Source organism: Mustela nivalis (genome assembly GCF_964662115.1).
Source record: "Mustela nivalis genome assembly, contig: HAP1_SCAFFOLD_2636, whole genome shotgun sequence".
Classification (NCBI taxonomy): domain Eukaryota; kingdom Metazoa; phylum Chordata; class Mammalia; order Carnivora; family Mustelidae; genus Mustela; species Mustela nivalis.
The window spans coordinates 1-23648 of NW_028134029.1; the positions used below are offsets into that span (position 1 = coordinate 1).

The 23648-nt window shown below is 39.0% G+C and overlaps 1 protein-coding gene across 2 annotated transcripts in view; it reads left to right on the forward strand.

Moving 5' to 3' along the window:
- Positions 1-14907: 14907 nt before the first annotated feature.
- The window catches only part of LOC309858494 (importin-7-like), a 36983-nt gene continuing 28242 nt past the window's right edge, over positions 14908-23648 (forward strand). Inside the window, exon 1 of one of the 2 annotated variants that reach the window (XM_082751172.1) lies at positions 14908-15142. In XM_082751172.1, coding sequence (XP_082607298.1) covers positions 15059-15142 — 84 coding nt within the window. In that variant the 5' untranslated portion in view covers positions 14908-15058. The remainder of the gene's footprint in view (positions 15143-23648) is intronic. The other variant, XM_082751173.1, reaches the window with a different exon arrangement.

The window sequence follows — 23648 nt, forward strand, 5'->3', positions numbered from 1 at the left end:
GGTGTGAATTTACTACTTTTATCTTTTCTCTTGCTCTAGTGATAGATATCTGGGTTACTGCCTACTTCCCCCTACAACAACAAAAAGCCATGAAGAATAAACTCTGAAATATAAACCTTTGGACTGGGAGTATAGCCTTATAGTATGTAAGCATTATTTAATTTTGCCAAGTGCCAACAGATTACTTTCCAAAATAGCTAAACCAGTTTATACTCTTATGAGCAGTGCACAAGAGTACCTTTTTTTTTTTTTTTTGAGATTATACTTATTTGACAGAGAGACATAGCAAGAGAGGGAACACAAGCAGGGGGAGTGGGAGAAGGAGAAGCAGGCTTCCCGCTGAGCAGGGAGCCGGGTGTGGGCTTCCATCCCAGGACCCTGGGATCATGACCTGAGCCAAAGGTAGCTGCTTAACGACTGAGCCACCCAGGTGCCCCAGAATTATGCTTTTCAAAATGATGTCTTTGATCTTTCTGGGATCCACTTATGTATATGGTGTGAGGTAGGGAACCAGTTTAATTTCTTTCCTTATAAAGGGCCAGTTTTTCCAAAACTACTCACTACACAACCTGTACTCTCCACATTACTTTGGGGTGTCCACTTTGTCATATATGAAATCCCCATATATATAAGGATCCAGCTTATAGCTTTCGGTTCTGTTCTGTTTCTTTTTGCCTGTTTCTGAGCAAGTGATTGTTGCATGTTTTAAATTACTATGATTTTATGGTATATCAATATAGTATTATAGTGAATCATATCTTATTTCCTATTATCTTTTCTAATTGGTTATGGTTGATGTAGGCAAGATTGTTTCTTTTAAAAATTTATATTGAGGGGGCCCCTGGGTGGCTCAGTGGGTTAAGGCCTCTGCCTTCGGCTCGGGTCATGATCCCAGGGTCCTGGGATTGAGCCCCATGTCGGGCTCTCTGCTCGGCGGGGAGCCTGCTTCCCTTCTTCTCTCTGCCTGCCTCTGCCTACTTGTGATCTCTATCTGTATAATAAATATATAAAATCTTAAAAAAAATTTTTTATTGAGGTATAACATGTATAATAGAGTACACAAATCTGAAGTGAAGAGCTAGGTAATTTTTGCATGTGTGTATTTAACACTTGTAACCACTATCCAGACAAATAGAAAACACCTCCATTATCCCAGAACGTTCCTTGTGTCCTATTTCTGTTAGTGTCTCCTGCAGGGGTAGATGCTATTCTGACACCAATGATTAGATTTGCATGTTTTTTTAATTTAATGTAAGTGGAGTCATATAATACATACTGTTTTGTGTGTGACTTCTTTCATTCAGCATTGTCAGGGAGACTCATCCATGTTGTGTGCATATCAGTGGTCTGTCCTTTTTCATTGCAATGTAGCATTCTATTGTATGAATTTATTTGTTCATTCTTTTAGTAGATATTTGGGTCATTTCCAGTTCTGAACAATTACAAAGAAAACTACCATAAATATTGTCATACCTGTCTTTCGATGGACATAAGCACTAATTTCTTTATGGTATATATCCAGGGTCATATGTATGCTTAGTTTTAGTCAGCACTGCCAAACATTTTTCCAAAGTGATTGCACCAAATTAAATTATACTCCCCCTGCAAAGCACTCCACCCACAAAGAATTCTAGTTGCTTTATATTGTGAATCATTACTCTTTTTTTTAAATTTTTTAAGGGAATCTTTAATTTTTATTTAAGATTTATTTATTTATTGGAGAGAGACAGAGTGAGCATGAGCAGGGGGAGGGGCAGAGGGAGAAGCAGATTCCCTGCTGAACAGAGAGCCCAATGCAGGGCTCGATTCCGGGACCCGGGATTGCGATCTGAGCCGAAGGCAGATGCTTAACCGCCTGAGCCACACAGGCGCCCCATGAATCATTAAATTTTAGATGTTCTTTGGTGAGTAATGCTACATAATGGTGGTTTTTTTTTTTTTTTAAGATTTTTTAAATTTATTTGACAGACAGAGATCACAAGTAGGCAGAAAGGCAGGCAGAGAGAGAGGAGGAAGCAGGCTCCCCGCTGAGCAGAGAGCCCGATGCGGGACTCGATCCCAGGACCCTGAGACCATGACCCGAGCCGAAGGCAGCGGCTCAACCCACTGAGCCACCCAGGCGCCCCCTTAATGGTGGTTTTAATTTGCATTTCTTTGATGGTTAATGATGTTGAACACCTTTTATATGTTTATTGTGCATTTTGTTTTTTTCTTTAGTGAGATGTCTATTTAAGTCTTTTGTACATTTTTTAAGATATTATTTTATTTTATTTTTGAGAGAGAGAGAGAGAGAGAGAGCATGAGGAGTGGGTGGGGAGAGGGAGGGAGAAACAGGCTCCCCGCTGAGCAGGGAGCTCAATGTGGGGCTGGATCCCAGGACCCTGGGATCATGACCTGAGCCAAAGGCAAATGCTCAACTGACTGAGCCACCCAGGTGCCCCTAAGATTTTATTTGTAAGTAATCTTTACACCCAACATGCAACTTCAGCTTGCAACCCTAAGATCAAGAGTCAAACCTTCCACTGACTGAGCCAGCCAGGCACCACAGTCTTTTGTATATTTTTAAATTGAGTTGTCTGACTTTAAAAAAAAGAAGAAGAAGAAGAAGAGGGGCACATGGGTGGCTCAGTGGGTTAAGCCTCTGCCTTGGGCTCAGGTCATGGTCTCAGGTTCCTGGGATAGAACCCCTGGATAGGACTCTGTGCTCAACAGGGAGTCTGCTTCCTCCCCTCTCTCCACTTGCCTCTCTGCCTCCTTGTGATATCTCTCTCTGTCAAATAAGTAAATAAATTCTTTATTTAAAAAAATGATTTGGGGTGCCTGGGTGACTCAGTGGGTTAAAGCCTCTGCCTTCGGTTCAGGTCATGATCCCAGGGTCCTGGGATCGAGCCCCACATGGAGCTCCCTACTTAGCAGGGAGCCTGCTTCCCCATCTCTCTCTGTCTCTCTCTACCTGCCTCTCTGCCTACTTGTGATCTCTGTCTGTCAAATAAGTAAGTAAAATCTTAAAAAAAAAAAAAACACCAACTGATTTGTAGGAATTCTTTTTTTTTTTTTTTTTAAAGATTTTATTTATTTGACAGACAGAGATCACAAGTAGGCAGAGAGGCAGGCAGAGAGAGAGGAGGAAGCTGGCTCCCTGCTGAGCAGAGAGCCCAATTCGGGGCTCGATCCCAGGACCCTGGGATCATGGGATCATGACCTGAGCCGAAGGCAGAGGCCTTAACCCACTGAGCCACCCAGGCGCCCCTGTAGGAATTCTTTATATATTCTGGATATAAGCCCTTACCTAGTTTTGTGTATTTTATTAGCTTGCCACTATTTATTTATTTATTTGTGTTTTTATTTTTTTTTATTTTTTATTTTTTAAAAGATTTTATTTATTTATTTGACAGACAGAGATCACAAGTAGGCAGAGAGGCAGGCAGAGAGAGAGAGAGAGAGAGAGAGAGAGGGAAGCAGGCTTCCCGCAGAGCAGGGAGCCCGATGCAGGGCTCGATCCCAGGACCCTGAGATCATGACCCGAGCCAAAGGCAGCAGCCCAAACCACTGAGCCACCCAGGCACCCCTTTATTTGTGTTTTTAAAAAAAATTTTTTTTCAAGTAATCTCTATACCCGACATGGGACTCAAACTCACAACCTGGAGATCAAGAGTCACATACTCCACCAACTGAGCCAGTCAGGTGCCCCAAGTTATTTGTTATTTGTTATTTTTTAAAGACTTTATTTATTTATTTGTCAGTTAGAAAGAACGCGTGTGCACAAGCAGGGGGAGCAACAGACAGAGGGAGAAGCAGGCTCCCCACTGAGCAGGGAGCCGATCTGGGACTTGATCCCAAAACCCTGGGATCATGACCTGAGCCAAAGGCAGACGCTTTAACTGACTGAGCCACCCAGGCATCCCTATTTGTTATTTTTAAATAACACTTTTATTTTTAAATAGCTTTAGATTTGCAGGATTACTGTAAAGATAGTACAAAAAGTTCTCCTATACCTCACACCTAGTTTCCCTTATTATTTTTTAAAGATTTGTTTATTTGAAAAAGAGAGAGAAATTGAGAGAGAGAGAGAGAGAGAGCATGCATAAACCTGGGGGAGGGGCAAAGGGAGAAGGAGAGAAACCTTAAGCTGACTCCCCATTGAGCACAGAGCCCAAAGCAGGGCTGGATCCCAGGACCGTGGGATCATGACCTGAGCCAAAGGCAGACACAAAACTGACTGAGCCACCCAGGCATCTTGAGAACAGTAATTTTAAAAGATATATGCACCCCTATGTCTTTTGTTTTGTTTTATTTTGTTTTTTAAAGTTTTACTCATTTATTTGTCAGAGAGAGAGCAAGTATGCACAAGCAGAGGGAGGAGGAGAGGGAGAAGCAGACTCCCTCTTGAGCAGGGAGCCCAGTGCAGACTTGACCAGGACCCTGGGATCATAACCTGAACTGAAGTCAGATGCTTAACCAACTAAGCCACCCAGGTGTCCCTGTACCTCTATGTTTATAGCAGCATCATTTACAATAGCCAAAATATGGAAGCAACACAAGTGTCCACTGATAGATGAGTGAATAAAGAAGATGACAGATAGATAGATAGATAGATAGATAGATATCTCAGAAGAATAATACTCAACCATAAAAAAAAGGTGAGTACTATTGCCATTTGCAACAAAATGGATGGATCTAAAGGGTGTAATGCTAAGTGAAATAAGTCAGTCAGAGAAAGAGAAATAAAAAGATTTCATTCATATGTGGAATTTAAGAACCAAAACAAATGAACAAAGGAAAAAGGAGAGAAAAAAAACAGACTCTTAAATTTAGAGAACAAGCTGGTTGGTTACCAGATGGGAGGTGGGAGGGAGGAATGGGTGAAATAGGTGAAGGGGATTAAGAGTACACTTATTGTGATGAGCACTTAATAACCTACAGAACTGTTACATCACTGTATTGTACACCTGAGACTAATTGTAACACTGTACATTAATTTTAAAAAATAGTACAGAGAAACCCTGAGTATACTTCACCCAGTTTCCCCATTATATCTTAAGTAGCACAATTTTAAAACCAGGAAAGTGACATTGGTGCAATGAATGTACATAGTTCTATAGCATATTATAACACACATAGATTTGTGTAGCTACTGCTGCAATCAAGATAATGTTATCGCCACAATGCCATTGTGCTACTCCCTTCATACACAACTTATTTTCCCCCTTCTCCGTCTCTAACCCTTTATAACCACTAATTTGTTCTCCCCTTATATAATTTTATCATTTTACCACTATTGATTTTTGAATTGATTTTATGTTTTTAGAGGACTTCAGAAAAAGTGAACAGAACATACAATGGGTTCCACTTGTCCCTTCACCTCTTCCTAGATAGTTTCCCCTACTATTAATATCTTTCATTGATGTGGTACTTCTATTATAATTCATGAACTGATACTGATATTGATATATTAGTAACAAAAGTCTATCATCTACATTAGGATTCACTCTTTGTGTTGTACATTCTATGGGTTTTGATAAATACATAAGATCATATAGTACCCACTGTTACAGTTATCATGGAGAGTAGTTTTACTACCTAGAAATCCTCTATGCTCCTTCTATTCATCTCTCTCTCCATCCCTTGAGTCCCTGCCAAACACTAATATTTTCACTTTTTCCACGGTTTTGCCTTTTCCAAAATGTAATTTAGTTAGAATCATAAAGTATGCAATCTTTTCATGTTGGCTTCTTTCACTTAGCAACATACCCTTAAGGTTCCTCTATTTTTTTGTGGTTTGATAGCTCATTTCTTTCCATTGCTGAGTAGTATACCGTTGCATGAACATCGTGGTTTATTTATCCATTCACCTATTGAACAATATCTTGGTTGCTTCCAAGTCTGGCAATTATGAATAAAGCTACCATAAATATTCATGTACAGATTTTTGTATGGAAATATGTTTTCAACTCATTTGGCTAAGTACTAAGGAAAACAATTGCTAGATTGTGTGGTAAGAATATGTTTAGTTTTGGGGCACTTAGGTGGCTCAGTCACTTAAGTATTTGCCTTTGGCTCAGGTTATGATCCCAGGGTCCTGAGATGGAACCTTTCTTTGGGCACCCTGCTCAGCGAGGAAGCTACTTTCTCTCCCTCTGCTGCTCACCCCCCCATTTGTGCTCTCTCTCGCTCTTGTTCTCTCTCAAATAAACAAATAAAATTTCTTTTAAAAAAAAGATTTCAGGGACGCCTGGGTGGCTCAGTTGGTTGGGCAGCTGCCTTCGGCTCAGGTCATGATCCCAGCGTCTGGGATCGAGTCCCACATCCGGCTCCTTGCTCGGCAGGGAGCCTGCTTCTTCCTCGTCTCTGCCTGCCATTCTGTCTGCCTGTGCTCGCTCTCTCTCCCTCTCTCTCTCTCTGACAAATAAATAAAATCTTAAAAAAAAAAAAACAGAAAAAAAAAGATTTCATTTATTTATTTGACAGAGATCACAAGTAGGTGGAGAGCCAGGCAGAGAGAGAGAGGAGGAAGCAGGGTCCCCCCCAGCAGAGATCCCAATGCGGGGCTTGATCCCAGGACCCTGCCATCATGACCTGAGCTAAAGGCAGAGGCTTAACCCACTGAGCCACCCAGGTGCCCCTAAACAAAATCTTAAAAAATAATATGTTTAGTTTTGTAAGAAACTGCCAAACTTCCAATGTGTCTGTACCATTTTGCATTTCCACTAGCAGTGAAAGAGAGTTTCTGTTGCTTCACAGTCTCACCAGGTTTTGGTGTTGTCGGTGTTTTTGACTTCAGTTGTTCTGATAGGTATATTGTGATATCTCATTGTTTTCATTTGCAGTTCTCTAATGATGTATGATGTTGAGCATCTTTTCGTATACTTATTTGCCATCTGCATATCTTCTTTGGTGAGATGTCTGTTCAAATTACCACTTGTTGAGTTTCCTGTACTCTGTGTTCATGGCTTGTGCTAACTACTTGGTATATATGATCTTACAACAATCTAATGATAGAAATACTATTGTTCTATTTTACAGAATAGCAAATTGAGGACTTCAGTCATGTCAAAGCTAAGATGTTAAAGAGTCTCTCTCTCTCTCTCTGTCAATGTATATAATAGGGTATAACTAAGCCATTAAAAAAAAATGAAATCTTGCCATTTGTGATAACATGGATGGACATAGGGGACTAGGCTAAGTAAAGTAAGTCAGAAAGAGAAAGACAAATACCACATGACTTTACTTATATATGGAATTTTACTTATATATGGAACAAAGTAGAAACATTCTCATAAATACTGAGAACAAGTTAGGGGTTACCAGAGGGGTAGGAGTGGGGGAATGAGTTAAATAAGTGAAGAGGATTAAGAGATACAAACTTTCAGTTATAAAATAAATAAGTCATGGGGATAAAAAGTACAGCATAGGGGAAATCGTTGATAATATTGTAAAAAGTTCGGTTACAGATGGTAGCCACACTTTATCATGGTGAGCATTTTGTAATGTATATAATTATCAAATCACTATGTTGTACAACTGAAACTAATTGTTTCAGTTAGTGATTATCAAATCACTATGTTGTACAACTGAAACTAATACAATATTGTGTCAACTCTACTTAAATTTTTAGAATTCTATCTGAAAAGGAGAAAACATTAAGGAGAGAACTAAAAATAATAATAACAAAGTAAAAATTTAGTGTATGCCCCCCCAAGGTCTAAATAGTCCTATTCTATTAAAACTTATATTCATAATTCAAAAATTTTTCCAGAAAGAAAACTCCAGGGATCAGATAGTTTCACTGCTGATTTCTACCAAATATTTAAAGAAGAAATCAAATGCCAGTTCTACACAAATTCTTTCAGAAAACAAAGATGGAAGAAGAGTATTTTAGGAGACTAGCTTTACCTTAATATTAAAACTAGGTAAAGCCATTTAGGAAAAGAAAACTACTGACAAATACCCCTCATGAAGATGGGTACAAATGGTCTCCAAAAAATTAGCTAATTGAATCCAGCAATATATAAAAATGTTTTTTAATGTTAATATATTATGACCAAGTGAGGATTATTTTAGGAAAGCAACATGTAAAAAATCAATTAATATAATGCCCCACATGAACAGAATAAAGAAGAAAATGAATACGATGGAATCAATAGCTCTAGAAAAAACATGTGACAGAATTCAACATCCTGTTCATGTCAAAAATTCTAAGAAAACTAGAAATGAAAGGGAAACTTTTCAACTAGAAAAAGAAAGAAAGAATCTATGAAAACTCTATGGCTAAAGTATGGGGAGAAACTAAAGCCATTTTGAAATGCAGAAGATCTAATTATATGCACAGGAAATTCTAAAGAATTTAGAAAAAAATACTAAAATCAGTAAGTTAACTTAGCAAGACTGTAGGAACGGTCAAAATACAAAAAATCAATTGTCTTTCTAGATATAAGCAAAACCAGTTAAAAATAATGAGTAATGAAATAATATATTTAAAAAACAATTTGAAATTATACATATATTTTATATAACATGAAATATTCAAGGATACATTTAGGGGAAATATGTGTGAAATCTATGTACTGCAAACTAAAAATATTGGGAGAAATTTTTAAAATATCCAAATAAATGGAGAGATATACTATGTTCAAGGATCAAAACACTCAATATAGGGGGCTCCTGGGTGGCTCAGTGGGTTAAGCCGCTATCTTCAGCTCAGGTCATGGTCTCAGGGTCCTGAGATCGAGTCCTGCATCGGGCTCTCTGCTCAGCAGAGAGCATGCTTCCCTCTCTTTCTCTCTCTGCCTGCCTCTCTGCCTACTTGTGATCTCTCTCTGTCAAATAAATTTTAAAAATCTTAAAAAAAAAACCACTCAGTATAGTTAAGATGTTAATTTTACCCAAGCTGATGTGCAGATTCTTTTTAAGATCTTATTTTTAAGTAGTCTACACACCCAATGTGGGGCTCAAATCCACAACCCCAAGATCAAGAGTTACACCCTCCACCAACAGAGCCAGTCAGGTCTCCCTGGTGTGTAGATTAAATGCAATATCTATCAAAATCTCAACAGACTTTTAAAAAAAGATTTTACTTATTTATTAGGTAGGGAGAGATTTATTAAGAGGGAGAGATTGTGCGGGTGCACATGAACAGTAGGGTTGGGGGACGGGTAGGGCAGAGGGAGAGAGAGAGGCAGACTCCCTGGTGAACAGGGAAGCGGTGGTTCTATCCCAGAGCTGTGGGATCATGAACTGAGCCTAAGACAGGCACTTAAACTGAGCCACCCAGGCGCCCCTCAACAGACTTTTTAAAAATTTTAATTTAATTTATTTTTAAAAATATTTTATTTATTTATTTGACAGAGAGATGGAGTGCAAGTATGCAGAGCGGCAGGTTGAGGGAAAGGGAGAAGCAGGCTCCTCCCTGATCAGGAAGCCTGATGCGGGACTCCATTCCAGGATGCTGGGATCGTGACCCCAGTGGAAGGCAACTGCTCAATGGACTGAGCCACCCAGGCGCACCTCAATAGAATTTTTTAAAACTGGAAATTAACAAGCTGAATTTTCCAAATGTATTTTGAAATGCAAATAACCTAGAATAGTTTAATCAATTTGAAAAGAGTAACAAAGTTGGAAAATTTACACTACTTGACTGTAAAACTTACTATAAAGCTACATTAATCAAGGCACTGTGATATTGACATAGACAGATAAATAGATCAATGGAACAGAGTAGAGAATTCAAACATAGAACTACACGTATTTGGTCAATTAATTTTCTACAAAGGGGCCAAGGTAATTCAATGGTCAAGGATAAACTTTTTTTTTCTTTTTTAAAGATTTTATTTATTTATTTGACAGAGAGAGATTACAAGTAGGCAGAGAGGCAGGCAGAGAGAGAGGAAGAGAAGCAGGCTCCCCGCTGAGCAGAGAATCCGATGCGGGACTTGATCCCAGGACCCTGAGATCATGACCTGAGCCGAAGGCAGCGGCTCAACCCACTGAGCCACCCAGGCGCCCCAAGGATAAACTTTTTAAAGAATTCTGCTGTACTAACTAACTCGATATCCATATGCAGAAACAAATAACTTCAACCCTATCTCCATCATACACACACACACACACACACACACCTCTCAAACTGGACCATAGATCAAAACATAAATGCTAAAACTACAAGATTTCTATAAGAAAATATAGGAGAAAATCTTTTCCTTTCCTTCTTTCTTTTTTTAAGATTTTGTTTATTTATTTGACAGAGAGAGACAGCGAGAACTCTCACTTGAGAACACGCACACACAAGCAGGGGGAGTAACAGCCAGAGAGAGATGAAGAAGCAGGCTCCCTGAGGAGCAGGAAGCCAGGAAAGCTGGATATGGGGCTCAATTCCCAAACCCTGAAATTAAGACCTAAACCAAAGGCAGATACTTTACCGACTGAGCCACTCAGGCGCCCTCAGCAGTTTCTTGTAAAGTTACATATACACTTAAAATACAAATCAACCATTCCATTCTTTGCTATTTACCAGAGAAATGAAAACATATGTCCACATTCAGATTTGTACATGAATGTACATATCAGCTTAATTCACAATAGCAAAAAACTATAAATGACCCAAATGTCCAGCAACGGATGAATGAATAATTGTTGTATATCAGGTAACGGACTGTCATTTAGCAAGGTGGGAACTGCTGATACCCTCAACATCATGGAAGGAAAAACTAGACACAAAAAGCACTTTCTGGGGGCACCTGGGTGGCTCAGTGGGTTAAGCCTCTGCCTTCGGCTCAGGTCATGGTCTCAGAGTCCTGAGATTGAGCCCCGCATCAGGCTCTCTGCTCAGCAGGGAGCCTGCTTTCCCCTCTCTCTCTGTCTGTTTCTCTGCCTACTTGTGATCTCTCTCTCTGTGTGTCAAATAAATAAATTAAAAAAAAAAAGCACTTTCTGCATGATTCCATTTATATGAAAAAGTAGGAAAGGCAAATCTAATTGATAGTAATAGAAAACACATTGGTGGGCATATGAGGCACAGAGCTGAACACATAAGGATTAATCGGGAAGGGCTGATGGAGACAATCTATATGTTGATTGTGGTAGAGTGACATGAATGTATAACTTTGTGAACCCTCATTGAATTTTAAGTAAATAATACTTTGATGAAGTTTATCTTTAAAATTGTTTATGTGGTTTAGGGCATGAACTCCAATTTTGTGCAAGTCAGTGTATTTAAAAGAAATGCAATAAAGAATGGTCTTCATTCAACAATTTATGTACAACATTGTCTTTTACTTTTTCTTGCACATACTAAGCTTTACACACGTACCTATCGAGCTGCCGAACGTGCAGAACCACAGCTGCCAGGAAGGATGCTCTGAAGAAAGTCCTCCTTTCGTCACCTTCTATAACTCTCCTTCCTTGCCCTCTTACTTTCCTTTCTCCTCAGTCCTTGCCTTAAAATACCAATAGCAATTTACTTTTGTTCTGAGCTTTTTAATTACAAAGCACTCCCCAACTTCATTTGATTCTCAGAATAATTTTGGGAGCCTAGGTAGAATTATTTAACACTTCACAGGAACAACAACAAAAGAGGGCCAGTGGGATAAAAGCTTTACTCAAGGCAATACGATTGGTACATGGCTCAGAACATAATCAATCACTCTTTTTTTTAGCTTCCTTGTCTTTTTTTTTAATTCCCACCTTTTTTTTTTTCTTCTTCCACTGTGGTCCCAGGAGTTAGCAGACACTGGGAAAGGGTATTGCACAGGAAAACTTATTTTATTTGTTTATTTTTAAAGTAAACTCTACCCTCAAGGTCAGGCTTGAACTCACTACCCCAAGATCAAGAGTACCAAGCTCTACTGATTGAGCCAGACAGCCACCCTAACCCCTACATTTTGAATTGTTTAGAGTAAAAATCTTACCAAGGTGTAAAAATGAATTTCATTTAGTTACAAGTATAATGATAACCATTATTGAAAAAATTAAATTTCATGAAAAATTTTGTCTGAAATATTTGGGATGTCTGAAATAGGCCTAACAAAAGATATATAGGATGTGAAGCTTCAGTAATTGTGGAATGTCTTTACAAAATCCAGTCATCTCAGACACATCTGTCTAGGTCTTATGCTAGATATTTATCCTCAAGGCTTTATCACTGGTGTTCATCCACAAAAGCCTCCAATGGAAGTTTGTAAAGAGAAAATTGATTCTTTTTGTTTCCTTATATTATAGTTGTATGGTCACGCCCTGAACCCTCCTTTCCTTTCATACTTGCAGAAGATATGCCTTTTTTCTGTGTGAACAACGAAACCATCATTTATAAGATTAACCAAGTCATTTATAGTTAACCAAGTCACCCCTACATTGTTCCTTACCTCTGTTTTTGTCCAATTGCATTCCAGCTTAAAATTATTTTATACTTTTCTGAATTCCTCAGACTAATCTTGCCCGAGAAGGTATTTTATCTATATTGGCTATTGTGGTACTAGGAATTGGGATTGAACAATGAGATAAAAAGTTTATCTACTGATGTTTATACTGACCTAATGTGGCAGTTTTTTCTTTAATTTTCACACATTTATTTGTTGAGCACATGTTCATTTCTGTGTTTGCCACAAAGAGATAGACATGGTCTCTGCCCTGGAGGAGCTCACATCTGTATTTCCAGTCATATAAGTAACATCCTCTCTGTCACTTGCTTGACAAAAAAACAATAAACCTACAAATAAGTTGGGTATACTAATCACCCTGCAGCTAACCTTTTGGAGGGTCCTGGAGCCACGTTCCTTGTGTGGATAAAGGAGCTCTGGCTCCCCAGACGGTATCTAGCATCCTATGGGCTCTATCTGAAGCATGAGACACAGGCCCCACTTCAGCTTTAGATCTGCAAAATTTGCTGGTTCCCAGTTCCCAGTACTATAGCTTAAAAACCCTATTTTCCACTACTACTTCTTTTCCCTTTCAGTTTCAGGGAAAGAGAAATAACATTTTTTTAATAAAGATTTTATTTGACAGGCAGATAACAAGTAGGTGGAGAGGCAGGCAGAGAGAGAGGAGGAAGCAGGCTCCCTGCTGAGCAGAGAGCCCTGATGAGGAGCTCAATCCCAGGACACGGGATCATGACCCCAGCCAAAGGCCGAGGCTTTAAACCACTGAGCCACCCAGGCGCCCAGGGAAGTAACATTTTTGGAGCACTTTTATACATTGTGCTATGCTATAATTGTCACAATTTCATAATGTACAAGTCAATTCTGGAATCTAAAATAGATATGTAGTAGTGTAAAGAGGACTGGCTTTGGAATCATGAAGATTGAGGTTTCAATTCTGGCTCAACGATCAAGTCATCACTAGTTCATTTATTCCTTTCTTCATTTATTCACTAAAATATTTATTGAACTCTTAGCAGACATTTAAGCTTCATGATAGGAGATAAGGATACAAAAGTGAATAAAACATAATCCTTATTTTTAAGGCTCTCACAATCAAGGAATGTGTAGGGAGATGAAATTGGTTTTTTTTTAAAGTTTATTTCTAAGCAATCTCTAGGTGTAGACCCAATGTGGGGCTCAAATTCAGGACTTCAAGATCAATAGCTCATGACCCCAAGAACAGGAGTCACATGTTCTTCCTACTGAGCCAGTCAGAAGCCCCAGGGAGAGGAAATTCTTAAGCAGATTGTATCAGTACACTGACAGAGCTAACAACAAGTTATATTATGGGAATTTTATGATCTTTCACAATTTTTAAATAGCTTATATGAGCCTTTGATTCTTCATTCATAAATTAGGAATAATTACATAAACCTCACTTCCAGGCACAATGGTTGGTGTATAAGAGATATTAATATTGCAAAGTCCATTATTCCAGGGAAAAGCTTTTTTGCACCCCTTTCTCCTTTCTGCAAACTGAAAACAATAAGTGACCTTTTAACAAGTTGCATTTGAAGATTTATGATTAATTTTACATAACTTTGTTTATATAATCTTATTACAATGATGGCAAATATAAAAGGGAATTACTCAAAATCTCACCATCCTAGAAAATCAATTGATTTTATTTGCCAGCTTTGCTTCCCAGTTTTTGTCCATGTTACAAAGCCATAGCATCACATAACTTTTTGTGTTGTTACAATGTATATAATATTTGTAATTTTTAATGGCTGTGAAGTATTTAATTGATTGAATTCTTTTAATTTGCTTGACAATCCCCACATTGACATTTTTCTTGAAAGGCAGAGTGATTCAGTGAAGAGAATGAAAACTTTCGAAACAGAAACATCCAGGATTTGAAATCCTAGGTCAGCTTCTTAGGAAGTGAACTTGGGCAAGTTATTTAATCTTTCTGAAACTGTTTAACTGTTTTAAAGAAGGTGGGATCCTAATAGGGATTATGTCTTATTCTGCATTTACAGGTGATTTATATAAAGTTCCTAACCAAAATCTGGATACTCAATAAAAACCCTCTTAATATTTGGTAATCATAAATATGTAGTGTTATAATACCTTTCACCCATAAAGCTCATTTAATCTTTTGTGTTATTTTCTTAGGATAAAGTCTCATGAATGGTAATTCTTGGGGCAAAGATTATGAGCATTTTTATGGCATTTAGAAACACAGCTCAACTGCTTTCCAGAAGATTACCTTCAATTACAAAGCTACTAGCCATGGATCGCATCACACATTGCATCAGATTTACTTCACGGTCACTATCGGTATATTATTCTCGGAAATTTTTTTGCGTTTGATTGCTTTAATTTTTTTCTTGCAGTTTGAACATTTTTCCTTTTTGAAAAACAAGACTAGTCTCTAGGAGAGACAGTTCAGGGCCACGTGGGCTGCGTAAAGCTCTCGTGGACTACATCTCCCAAGGAGCCCCGCGTTCGCGCCGACAGGAAGTGGCTGGAGCATCTCCCGCCTCCACGCCGAGGCGAAGAGGTTCTATCCGGGGCCTTGGCGCTTCTCTTTCCTTTCGCGCCGGTTGCCGCTGCGGAGCGCGGCGGGTCCATGTGCGCAGTGAGCGGCGCTATTCCTGGCCCAGTAGCACCCGAGCCCCGGGTTTGACCGAGTCCGCGCTGCCATGGACCCCAACACCATTATCGAGGCCCTGAGGGGCACCATGGACCCAGCCCTGCGTGAGGCCGCGGAGCGCCAGCTCAATGAAGTAAGGACGCCGGGCGGGCGGCTGACTGTGGCAGGCCGAGCCCTCTGGGCCTGGCCAGAGGCGCGGACGGCGTCGCTGAGGGGCCCAACTGGAGGTGTGGGGCGGGGACCTGACTACGAGTGCCACGCCAGGGCGCCTCGGGCTGCTGCGGTGGTGGTGGCGGCCAAGGCAGCCTTTGCGTCGGATCCTGAGCTGGGCCTCTGGCTGCGGTCAAGGCATGAGGAGCCGGCTGAGGCGAGGCGGGCGTGACGGGCTGGACACATGGCTGGCTTGGGTGGCCGGCCGCCCTCTGGCTCATTCCCAGCTCGTTCCTCGCGCCCAGGAGGGGGCGAAACTCACTGGGAGGTTTTTCAGACGTTTCCGGGAGCAGTCTCGCTGGCGCCGGGGTCGGAGGGGCTCTTGGGAATGCAGAGCCGGTCCTTTGGGGGTTTCGCCTGTCAGCTTGTCACTTCAGTGGGCTGATCCGTGATCTGTACAACTTTCTTCTCTGCGACTGAGCGGCCAGGGAAAGCTTTCAGAGGCAAGCCCCCGCCTCTTGGGCAGGGCGAGGGTAGCGCGGGCTACCTCTATCAGTCTGATTCACTGTTCTACTCTGCTAATGCCTCAGTCGGGGAGGCAGGGCGGTGTAGTAGAAAGTGTCAGGTGAAGTGCACCCTTTAGGTAGAGCTGAACCACTAATTTTCTTGACTGACCTTGGACAAGTCACTTAACCTCTTGATGCTGAATTTCTCCCATTCATAAAATTAGGCCACAGGGTTGCTGTGACGGTCAAAGTGAGACAGTGTAAAGCAGGGTGCCTTGAAACGTGCCAAGCTCCTTATCAGCTTGCGGAGGATTGGTTCCCTTTTCCCCCTTTATTTTCGGGGGACCACCCTTTGGAAAACAGCCGTAATATGTGGGGTATATTATTGTACTGTCTTCAGTTTCATTGTTTGTTTCTAAATTTCTGCAACTTTTTATATTTCAATGGGTATTTTAAAGGCATCTTAAAAGGACCCCTGTAATTTCCTATGCCAGTTAATAATTGTCTTTTGGTATCCCACTGAGTCTGCAAGCTTTAGTGAAGTTCAGTGTACATTTATTTTTAAATGGAAAAAGAAGCCCCTCTTTAAGGTAGAAATTCAGTTATTTTAATGCTCCTCTAATCTAATTTAATGCTCCTATTTAATGCTCCTCTTAGTAGGAAACTCACTTAAAAACATTATATTGACTTTACAGAAGCCACAGGAGTATTCCTAATTGGACATCTTAAATGTACAGTGCTCTTTTTAGAGATCTCTGCCCTCAAGGAACTTATATTTGAAGACTACCTACAGAGTTTAGACAAATCAAGTGTAAAGTTTTAAAATAAAAAAGTTAAGTCTTAATATATACATAAATGCGACTGTTATTAGCTCAACCAAGAGTGATATTCAAAAAAAATTTTTAAAGATTTTAGGATTAAGTAACCTTCACCCAACATGGGGCTCCAACTTAAAACTCCTGGCTGGTGAGTCCCATGCTCCACCCACTGAGCCAGCCAGGACAGAGGCTTCACCCCCCATACTCAAATTTTTAGGCTCGAAGTCACCTTGGGAGGAGTTTAGATTTCTTTTGTATAAAATAATGTGCTGAAACAAATTCCTCTTTAGAACCATTATGAAAATATGGAGGGAGTTATGGGTCACTTTTTATTTTGATTTGTTTTGTGATACAGGTTAAGATGAACATTATTTTGTTCATGAAGTATTTATAGATGTGTAAGTTAAGGCACCCTAAAAGTTTAGTTACAGTGATTTCTACCATGATTTTATTATTCTGACTAAACATGCTCTGTGTAATAATTTTAAAAATTATTTGAAAAAAGAGTTGGCTCCCTTGTAGAAAAATCTGAAATTCATTCATCCCTCAAGCAGGTATTGAATGTCTAGTTATATGCACTGATATCTTGTAATTGAGACCTGGAATAAATACTTCACAGGCTGATCTTTAGAAGATGAATAATCAAAATAGTATTCATAGCATTTTTTTTGCTTAACTCTTAAGCTTCTGTTAGGGTTTTGGAATACTCTGGAATAGTGAACACTGATTTTTTTTTTTTTTTAAGATTTTATTTATTTATTTGACAGAGAGCGATCACAAGTAGATGAAGAGGCAGGCAGAGAGAGAGGGAAGCAGGCTTCCTGCCAAGCAGAGAGCCCGATGCGGGACTCGATCCCAGGACCCTGAGATCATGACCTGAGCCGAAGGCAGCGGCTTAACCCACTGAGCCACCCAGGCGCCCCTGAACACTGATTTTCTGTCAAAGAAAATTTGTGGTCTAACCTGAATTTCTGTGATTGTTAGCGGTTTACATTTTGCAGATTTCTTTCAATTATTCCACCTTAACTTATTAGTAATTTTCCTAAGGTAACTTTTCTTTTAATTAGAATATCCTCAGCTCTAGTCTTCATTCTGTTTTAATGAAGTGCTTCCATTTGAACACTTTACTTGCTTTGACTTATTTTGTGGCAGAACCTTGATTTAAGAAATAGATCCCAGATAAATCTTGAAGAAGCTTGACTGAAGTAAGAATGAGGAAGTAACATTTTTATTTCCTTCAGTCTCTTCTCGCTTTGTATAAGACAGATGAAGCAATCATTCCATACTGTTTTTATTCGATTGAAATTATATTTTGGTTCACTTAGTTAAAAGAAAAAGATTACTGAATTTGAGTAAATCTCTTCAGCTAAGTGAAGTAATCACTAGCTGTAAAAATTATAAATGTTATCAAAGTATTCTAGTGCAGATAGTTAAAAACAAAGTGCTCTGCTCTTGCCTCACAGTGATTGCACTTAACTGTTCCATCTGTTTGGATCCGCTTTTAGTCAGTACCTCCCAGACTTGATCTATCATCATTTAAATTCCTTCATATCACTGAGGAGTTCCACTGACTACAACACGCTAGACATTCTACATCTCTCTTCATTTATTTTTCTCTGTAGCACTAGTTTATCATACATATTTTATTCTCACTAGTGTAATTTTAGAGTTTTATGAGATGAGGAATTTTTGTCTTGTTACTGTAATTCTTTGATTTGTCAGTATTAAGTCTTACTTAAATATAGCAGATAATAATATAGGCTTTAGCACTGTTATACCACCCCCAAATCAAGGATTTTTAGATTATTTATATATTTTTAAATATTACATATAGATAAAATTAAGAAAGTTCCATTAGACTGCTGGAGACCATAGTAAGGACTCTCTTTTTGGCAGATATTTTTGAGATAAATTTTAGTATTAGGGCACCTTGGTGGCTCATTCAGTTGAGTGTCCGCCTTTAGTTCCAGTCATGGTCCCAGGGTCCTGGATCAAGCCTTGCATTGGGCTCCCTGCTCAGCAGGGAGGAGCCTGCTTCTCCCTCTCACTCTGCCTGCTGCTCTTCCTACTTTGCCTCTTCTTAAGAAATAAAATCTTTTTTTAAAAAAGCTGAATTTTAATATTCCCCACTGACTACTCTGTAGCATAGCATGAATTTTGGTCCTTTTTTTTCCCTAATGCTGTTAACAATTTTTGATCGCATTGTCATTTCCCAATTTGAAATATCTTCATGTAACAAGCTTTGCCTCAAACACTGGAGAAAACCAATAAGAAGTACAAGCTTTCTTGGAAATAAAATTGAAAACCGCTTAGTTATTTGATTTTTTTTTTTTTTTTAAATTATGAAGCATTCTGTACTAGCTGGGAGATGTTAGGAAAGTTATTTAACTTCTAAGCATCATTTTCCTTACATACAAAATAAAAATAGTAATAGTATATATGTCATAGTGTCATGTGGGTTAAGTGAGATGCATGTAAAAAATTCAGCAAAGTGTTTGGCACCTACTAAGTTCTCTCCAGATTATTTAATTGTGCGTAAGTGCCCATTGATTAACCCATCTACCATGCCATACATTTTATTTCCTGTCTCAGTCTAACTGTAGTAGTTGTATATTTCTGTGGAAAACAATCAGCACTAATGGAGAAAGAACATAAGTACCTATTTAAACAGTGAGATCATTAGTAAGTAGCTTATTGTAACTTGAAAATTGGCACAATTATAAGCACAATGCCTGGCACACTGTGGACTCTCAGTAAATATTTGTTGTATGCAAAGAGAAGTAAGAACTTGTATAATACTAGAAATGTCTTTCAGTCTTTAGAGTTGTGTACAGGAATCTCATTTGTCACTTAAATTATATACTTTGAGATTAATTGACTTCTGTATGTCTTAAAGTACAGTTTTAAAAATTTGGTTTTTGGGGCGCCTGGGTGGCTTAGTTAAGTGTCTGCCTTCGGCTTGTGTCATGATCCCAGAATCCTGACTGCTTAAGGCAGGCTTCTGGGATTGAACCCCACATGTTGCTCTCTGCTCAGCAAGAGAATCTGTTTCTCCCTTTCCCCTCTGCTCCTGCCCCCGCTTGTGTTCTTTCTCTTAGTCATTATCTTTCTTAATAAATAAAATCTTCAAAAAAAAAAAAGTTTTTGTTTTTTTTTTAAGGAAGTCTAAAATCTATGACATTTGGTATTCATTTATTCGACATTAATTGTTTATTATGTTTCCAGAGACTGTTTGCTACTTCCTATTCTCACTCAGAAATACTTGTTTCTTCATTTATAAGATGAAGTTAAGACATCTCTGAAGATTTTGGGAGGTTATTATAACAGACATCGTCTCTGCATTCTTCCTGCTTTCACTACCCGTGTTCTCAGTGGAAACCTTCTATACAAACCTTTGCTCCTGCTGCCCACCCTGCCTGTTAAGCTCCTAGCACCTAAAACTAAAAGTTTTCCTATTTGGGGGGACCTGGGTGGCTCAGTGGTTAAGTATCTGCCTTTGGCTCAGGTCAGGATCCGGGATTGAGTCTCGCATTGGGCTCCCTGCTCCGTGGGAAGCCAGCTTCTCCCTCTCTCATTCCCCCTCCTTGTGTTCCCTCTCTCTCTCTCTGTCAAATAAATAAATAAAATCTAGAAAGGGGGGGGGTTTCCTATTCACAAATCTCATTATTCTCATCTTAAATGCTATCTTTTCCTACTCTGACCTTCCGTGATACTTGTAAACTGAAAGTTCATACCATTTTTTAACACCTAGTTTTCTGTATTCCTTAAATTTTAACTATTTTTATTTGAACTAGATGATTGCTCTCTTTTCTACTCTAAAAGTTAGTGGACTTTGAACTTATCTCTAATAGGAATAAAATCAGTAGATGAAGTTTTTTTTTTTTTTAATTAACTGAGAATGGACACTAACAACTAATTGTTTCTGATTATTTTCAAATATTTTAAAAGTATTGCCTATCATGTGGCAGATTCTGTCTTTATGCCGGGGATCTGATACTGTATACAAGACAGAGTCCTCTTTCTCAACAAGCTTACATTTGAACTGAAGTTTTAAATGTAATGTCAGGAGAGGGGCCTGGGTGGCTCAGTCAGTTAGCGTCTGCCTACCACTCAAGTCATGAACCCAGGACCCTGGGAAGGAGCCATCCCTCAGACTCCCTGCTCAGCGGGGAGTTGGCTTCTCCTCTCCTCTGGCCCCTCTACCCTCATTTGTGTGTGCTCTCGCTCTCTCTTACTCGCAAATAAGATATTTATAAAAAATGTAATGTCAGGAAAATTTTTTTTGAAATGTTTATTCTGAATAACAGTTCCCAATCTGGTTCTACTTTTTTAAAAAAACTTAATTAAATTTGATTAATTTATTTTTAAAGATTTTATTTATTTATTTGACAGAGAGAGACACAGCCAGAGGGAACACAAGCAGTGGGAATGGGAGAGGGAGAAGCAGGTTTTCCCGCTGAGCAGGGAGCCTCATGTGGGGCTCAATCCCAGAATCTTGGGATCATGACCTGAGTCAAAGGCAGACCCTAAATGACTAAACCACCCAGGTGCTCTCCCCCAACCCTTTTTTTTTTTTTTTTTTTTTAAATTTCAGAGAGGGAGACAGAGAGGGCAGAGAGAGAAGGAGAGAGAATCTTAAGCCAACTGGTGCTCACTGCAGAGCCTGACACAGGGTTCAATCTAATGACCCTGAGATCCGGACCTGATCTGAAACCAAGAGTCGGGGCACTTCACCGACTGTACCACCCAGGTTCCCTTGGTTCATTTAATAGCAAATGTCTTTATGATAGACACTGAGCTAAGTGGTTAATAGAAAGTATTCATGATTTCCTGCCTTTCTGGAGTTTCATAGTCAACACAGCCTTCACAGATGCATGTGGTTGGGACTTATAATAGAGCTGTGTGTAAGTTTTAGATGAGATTCTTAAATTTGACTTTGCTTAGAGCAGATTTGATCTCAGCATCAGTATTCCTTCCCCTCTTACACTTGCAGCAAGAAAAATGCTCTAAGTAGAATTAGGAGGCTTACCTAGGAGCCTTTTAAACCTTCAGTTCCTAAGCTTAATGTGCTATAAAATGGTTATGTAGGTAGAAAAGCTGCTCATATGCTTTATGTGACAAAGTAAGTGGTCTTGGCTTTGCTAAGTTTCTTGATACTTTGCGTTTACCTTTTAAATTCATAAACTAAGTCACTTCTAGGATTTTCACAGATGATTACAATTACTACTGTAAGTGATACATTTTACTTATAAGTGATGAAGTTGATTTTTCTTTTATTAAAGGACCTATGAAATGTGCAGTTAATAAAAATGTTAGATCTGGAGAAGTGCAAAATGATGGCATATTAGTAGTACAATTTGGCGTGTCTAGAAATTCGGCAAAATATTTATGAGAATATAATGTATATTTAACATTCCTTAATTAAGAATATCCCTAAATAGATACTGTTTTGAATTTGGGAGAGGGAAAGTCCCTGGATACTTTGGCTGTTACACAGAAGTTATTCAGTGACATAGCATGTGAAAGATCTGAAAGAAAGATAATCACTGTATTAATATATTTATAAGAAAATTTCTTTTTCAGATACAGTAGATGGATATACTATTTTACTTACTGTTTGTTTCTGTCAGTGGCGCATTAATGAGTTTGATTTAAAGTGTGTTTTTTCTTTTGGTTACTAAAGTAATTTGCTTTTGTTTTTGTTTTTTAAAGATTTTATTTATTTATTTATTTGTCAGAGAGAGAGCGAGGGAGTGCACAATCAGGCATGGCAGGCAGAGGCAGAGAGAGAGGCAGGCTCCCCGCTGAGCAAGGAGCCCAATGGGACTCGATCCCAGAACCCTGGGATCATAACCGGAGCCAAAGGCAGTGGCTTAACCGACTGAGCCACCCAAGCATCCGTGTTTTTTTGTTTTTAACTAAAGTAATTTGTGATTAAGAAGTTATTTTAAACTCCTTGGTTGAAAAGCATTTAAGTACCACTATTTAATGAAAAGCTGGAAGACATAATGAAGAGCCTCAAGCCTGGCCCTGATTCTACCACTGTGATGATTTAACCTCACTATGCCTAATATTTTGTGTAGGTAAAATAGGGATAGTATTGTCTTTGTCATATTATTTTTATTTATTTATTTATTTTTAAAGATTTATTTATTTGAGAGAGGCAGCACACTAGAGGTTGGGGGAGACAGATGGAGAATCTTAAGCAGACTGTGTCAGCTCAATAATCACACTGAGATCACCATCTGAGCTGAAACCAAGAGGCAGATGTTTAACCAACTGCCCCACGAAGGCGCCCCTGTCTTTGTCAAATTCTTTAGTACAACAGAAAAGTTAGAAATCACTTTGCTCTTTAATTATCTGGTTATATTCATTGATGTACTTTGATGTCACAGTGCCCTTATGCCTCTGTTTTTCCTTATAAATAGTGTAAAGTACAGTAGCAATTGAAGCTCTCTTCGGTTGGATTCCAATGGAGAGAAATAATAAAAAGTTACTTCTTAAAGAGTAACTATAGAAGATACTGACATTAGTTAATTACATTGGAAAATGTCAAGTAAATAAAATATTTTTTAAAAATTGGAGAAAAACATAACTTGAGTATTAAGTCGGATTTGAGGAGCTGGTAAACATCAGATAGAAAATGTATAGCAGGCAATAGAGAATATGGAATTGAAGGTTAGGAGGGAAACCAACAATGGAAAAGTTATTTTTCTCAGTAAATTAAGAGGAAGGGAGTATGATCTAGAGGTGTAGGATGGACTGGAGGGCTTCACCATTGGCCATGCCCATTTTGAAACTTTGAGAAACAGGAAAAAGGAGAATTGTGCATAAAAGTAGGAGGAACAAGGGCGCCTGGGTGGCTCAGTTGGTAAAGCAACTGCCTTCAAGTTCAGGTCATGATCCCAGGGTCCTGGGATCAAGCCACACAAAAGACTCCGGCTTAGTGGGGAGCCTGCTTTTCCCTCTCCCTCTGCTGCTCCCCCTGCAAATGTGCTGTTGCTCTCTCTGTCAAGTAAATAAATAAAATATTTTTTAAAAAGTAGGAAACAAGAAAAGGAATTTTAAGTAAGAAGGTTGGTTGTGGGTAATTAGTTTTCTTTTTACTTAAATGAATTTCATAGATTTTTCTACTAGTAAACATGAATTACTTATGTAATAAGTA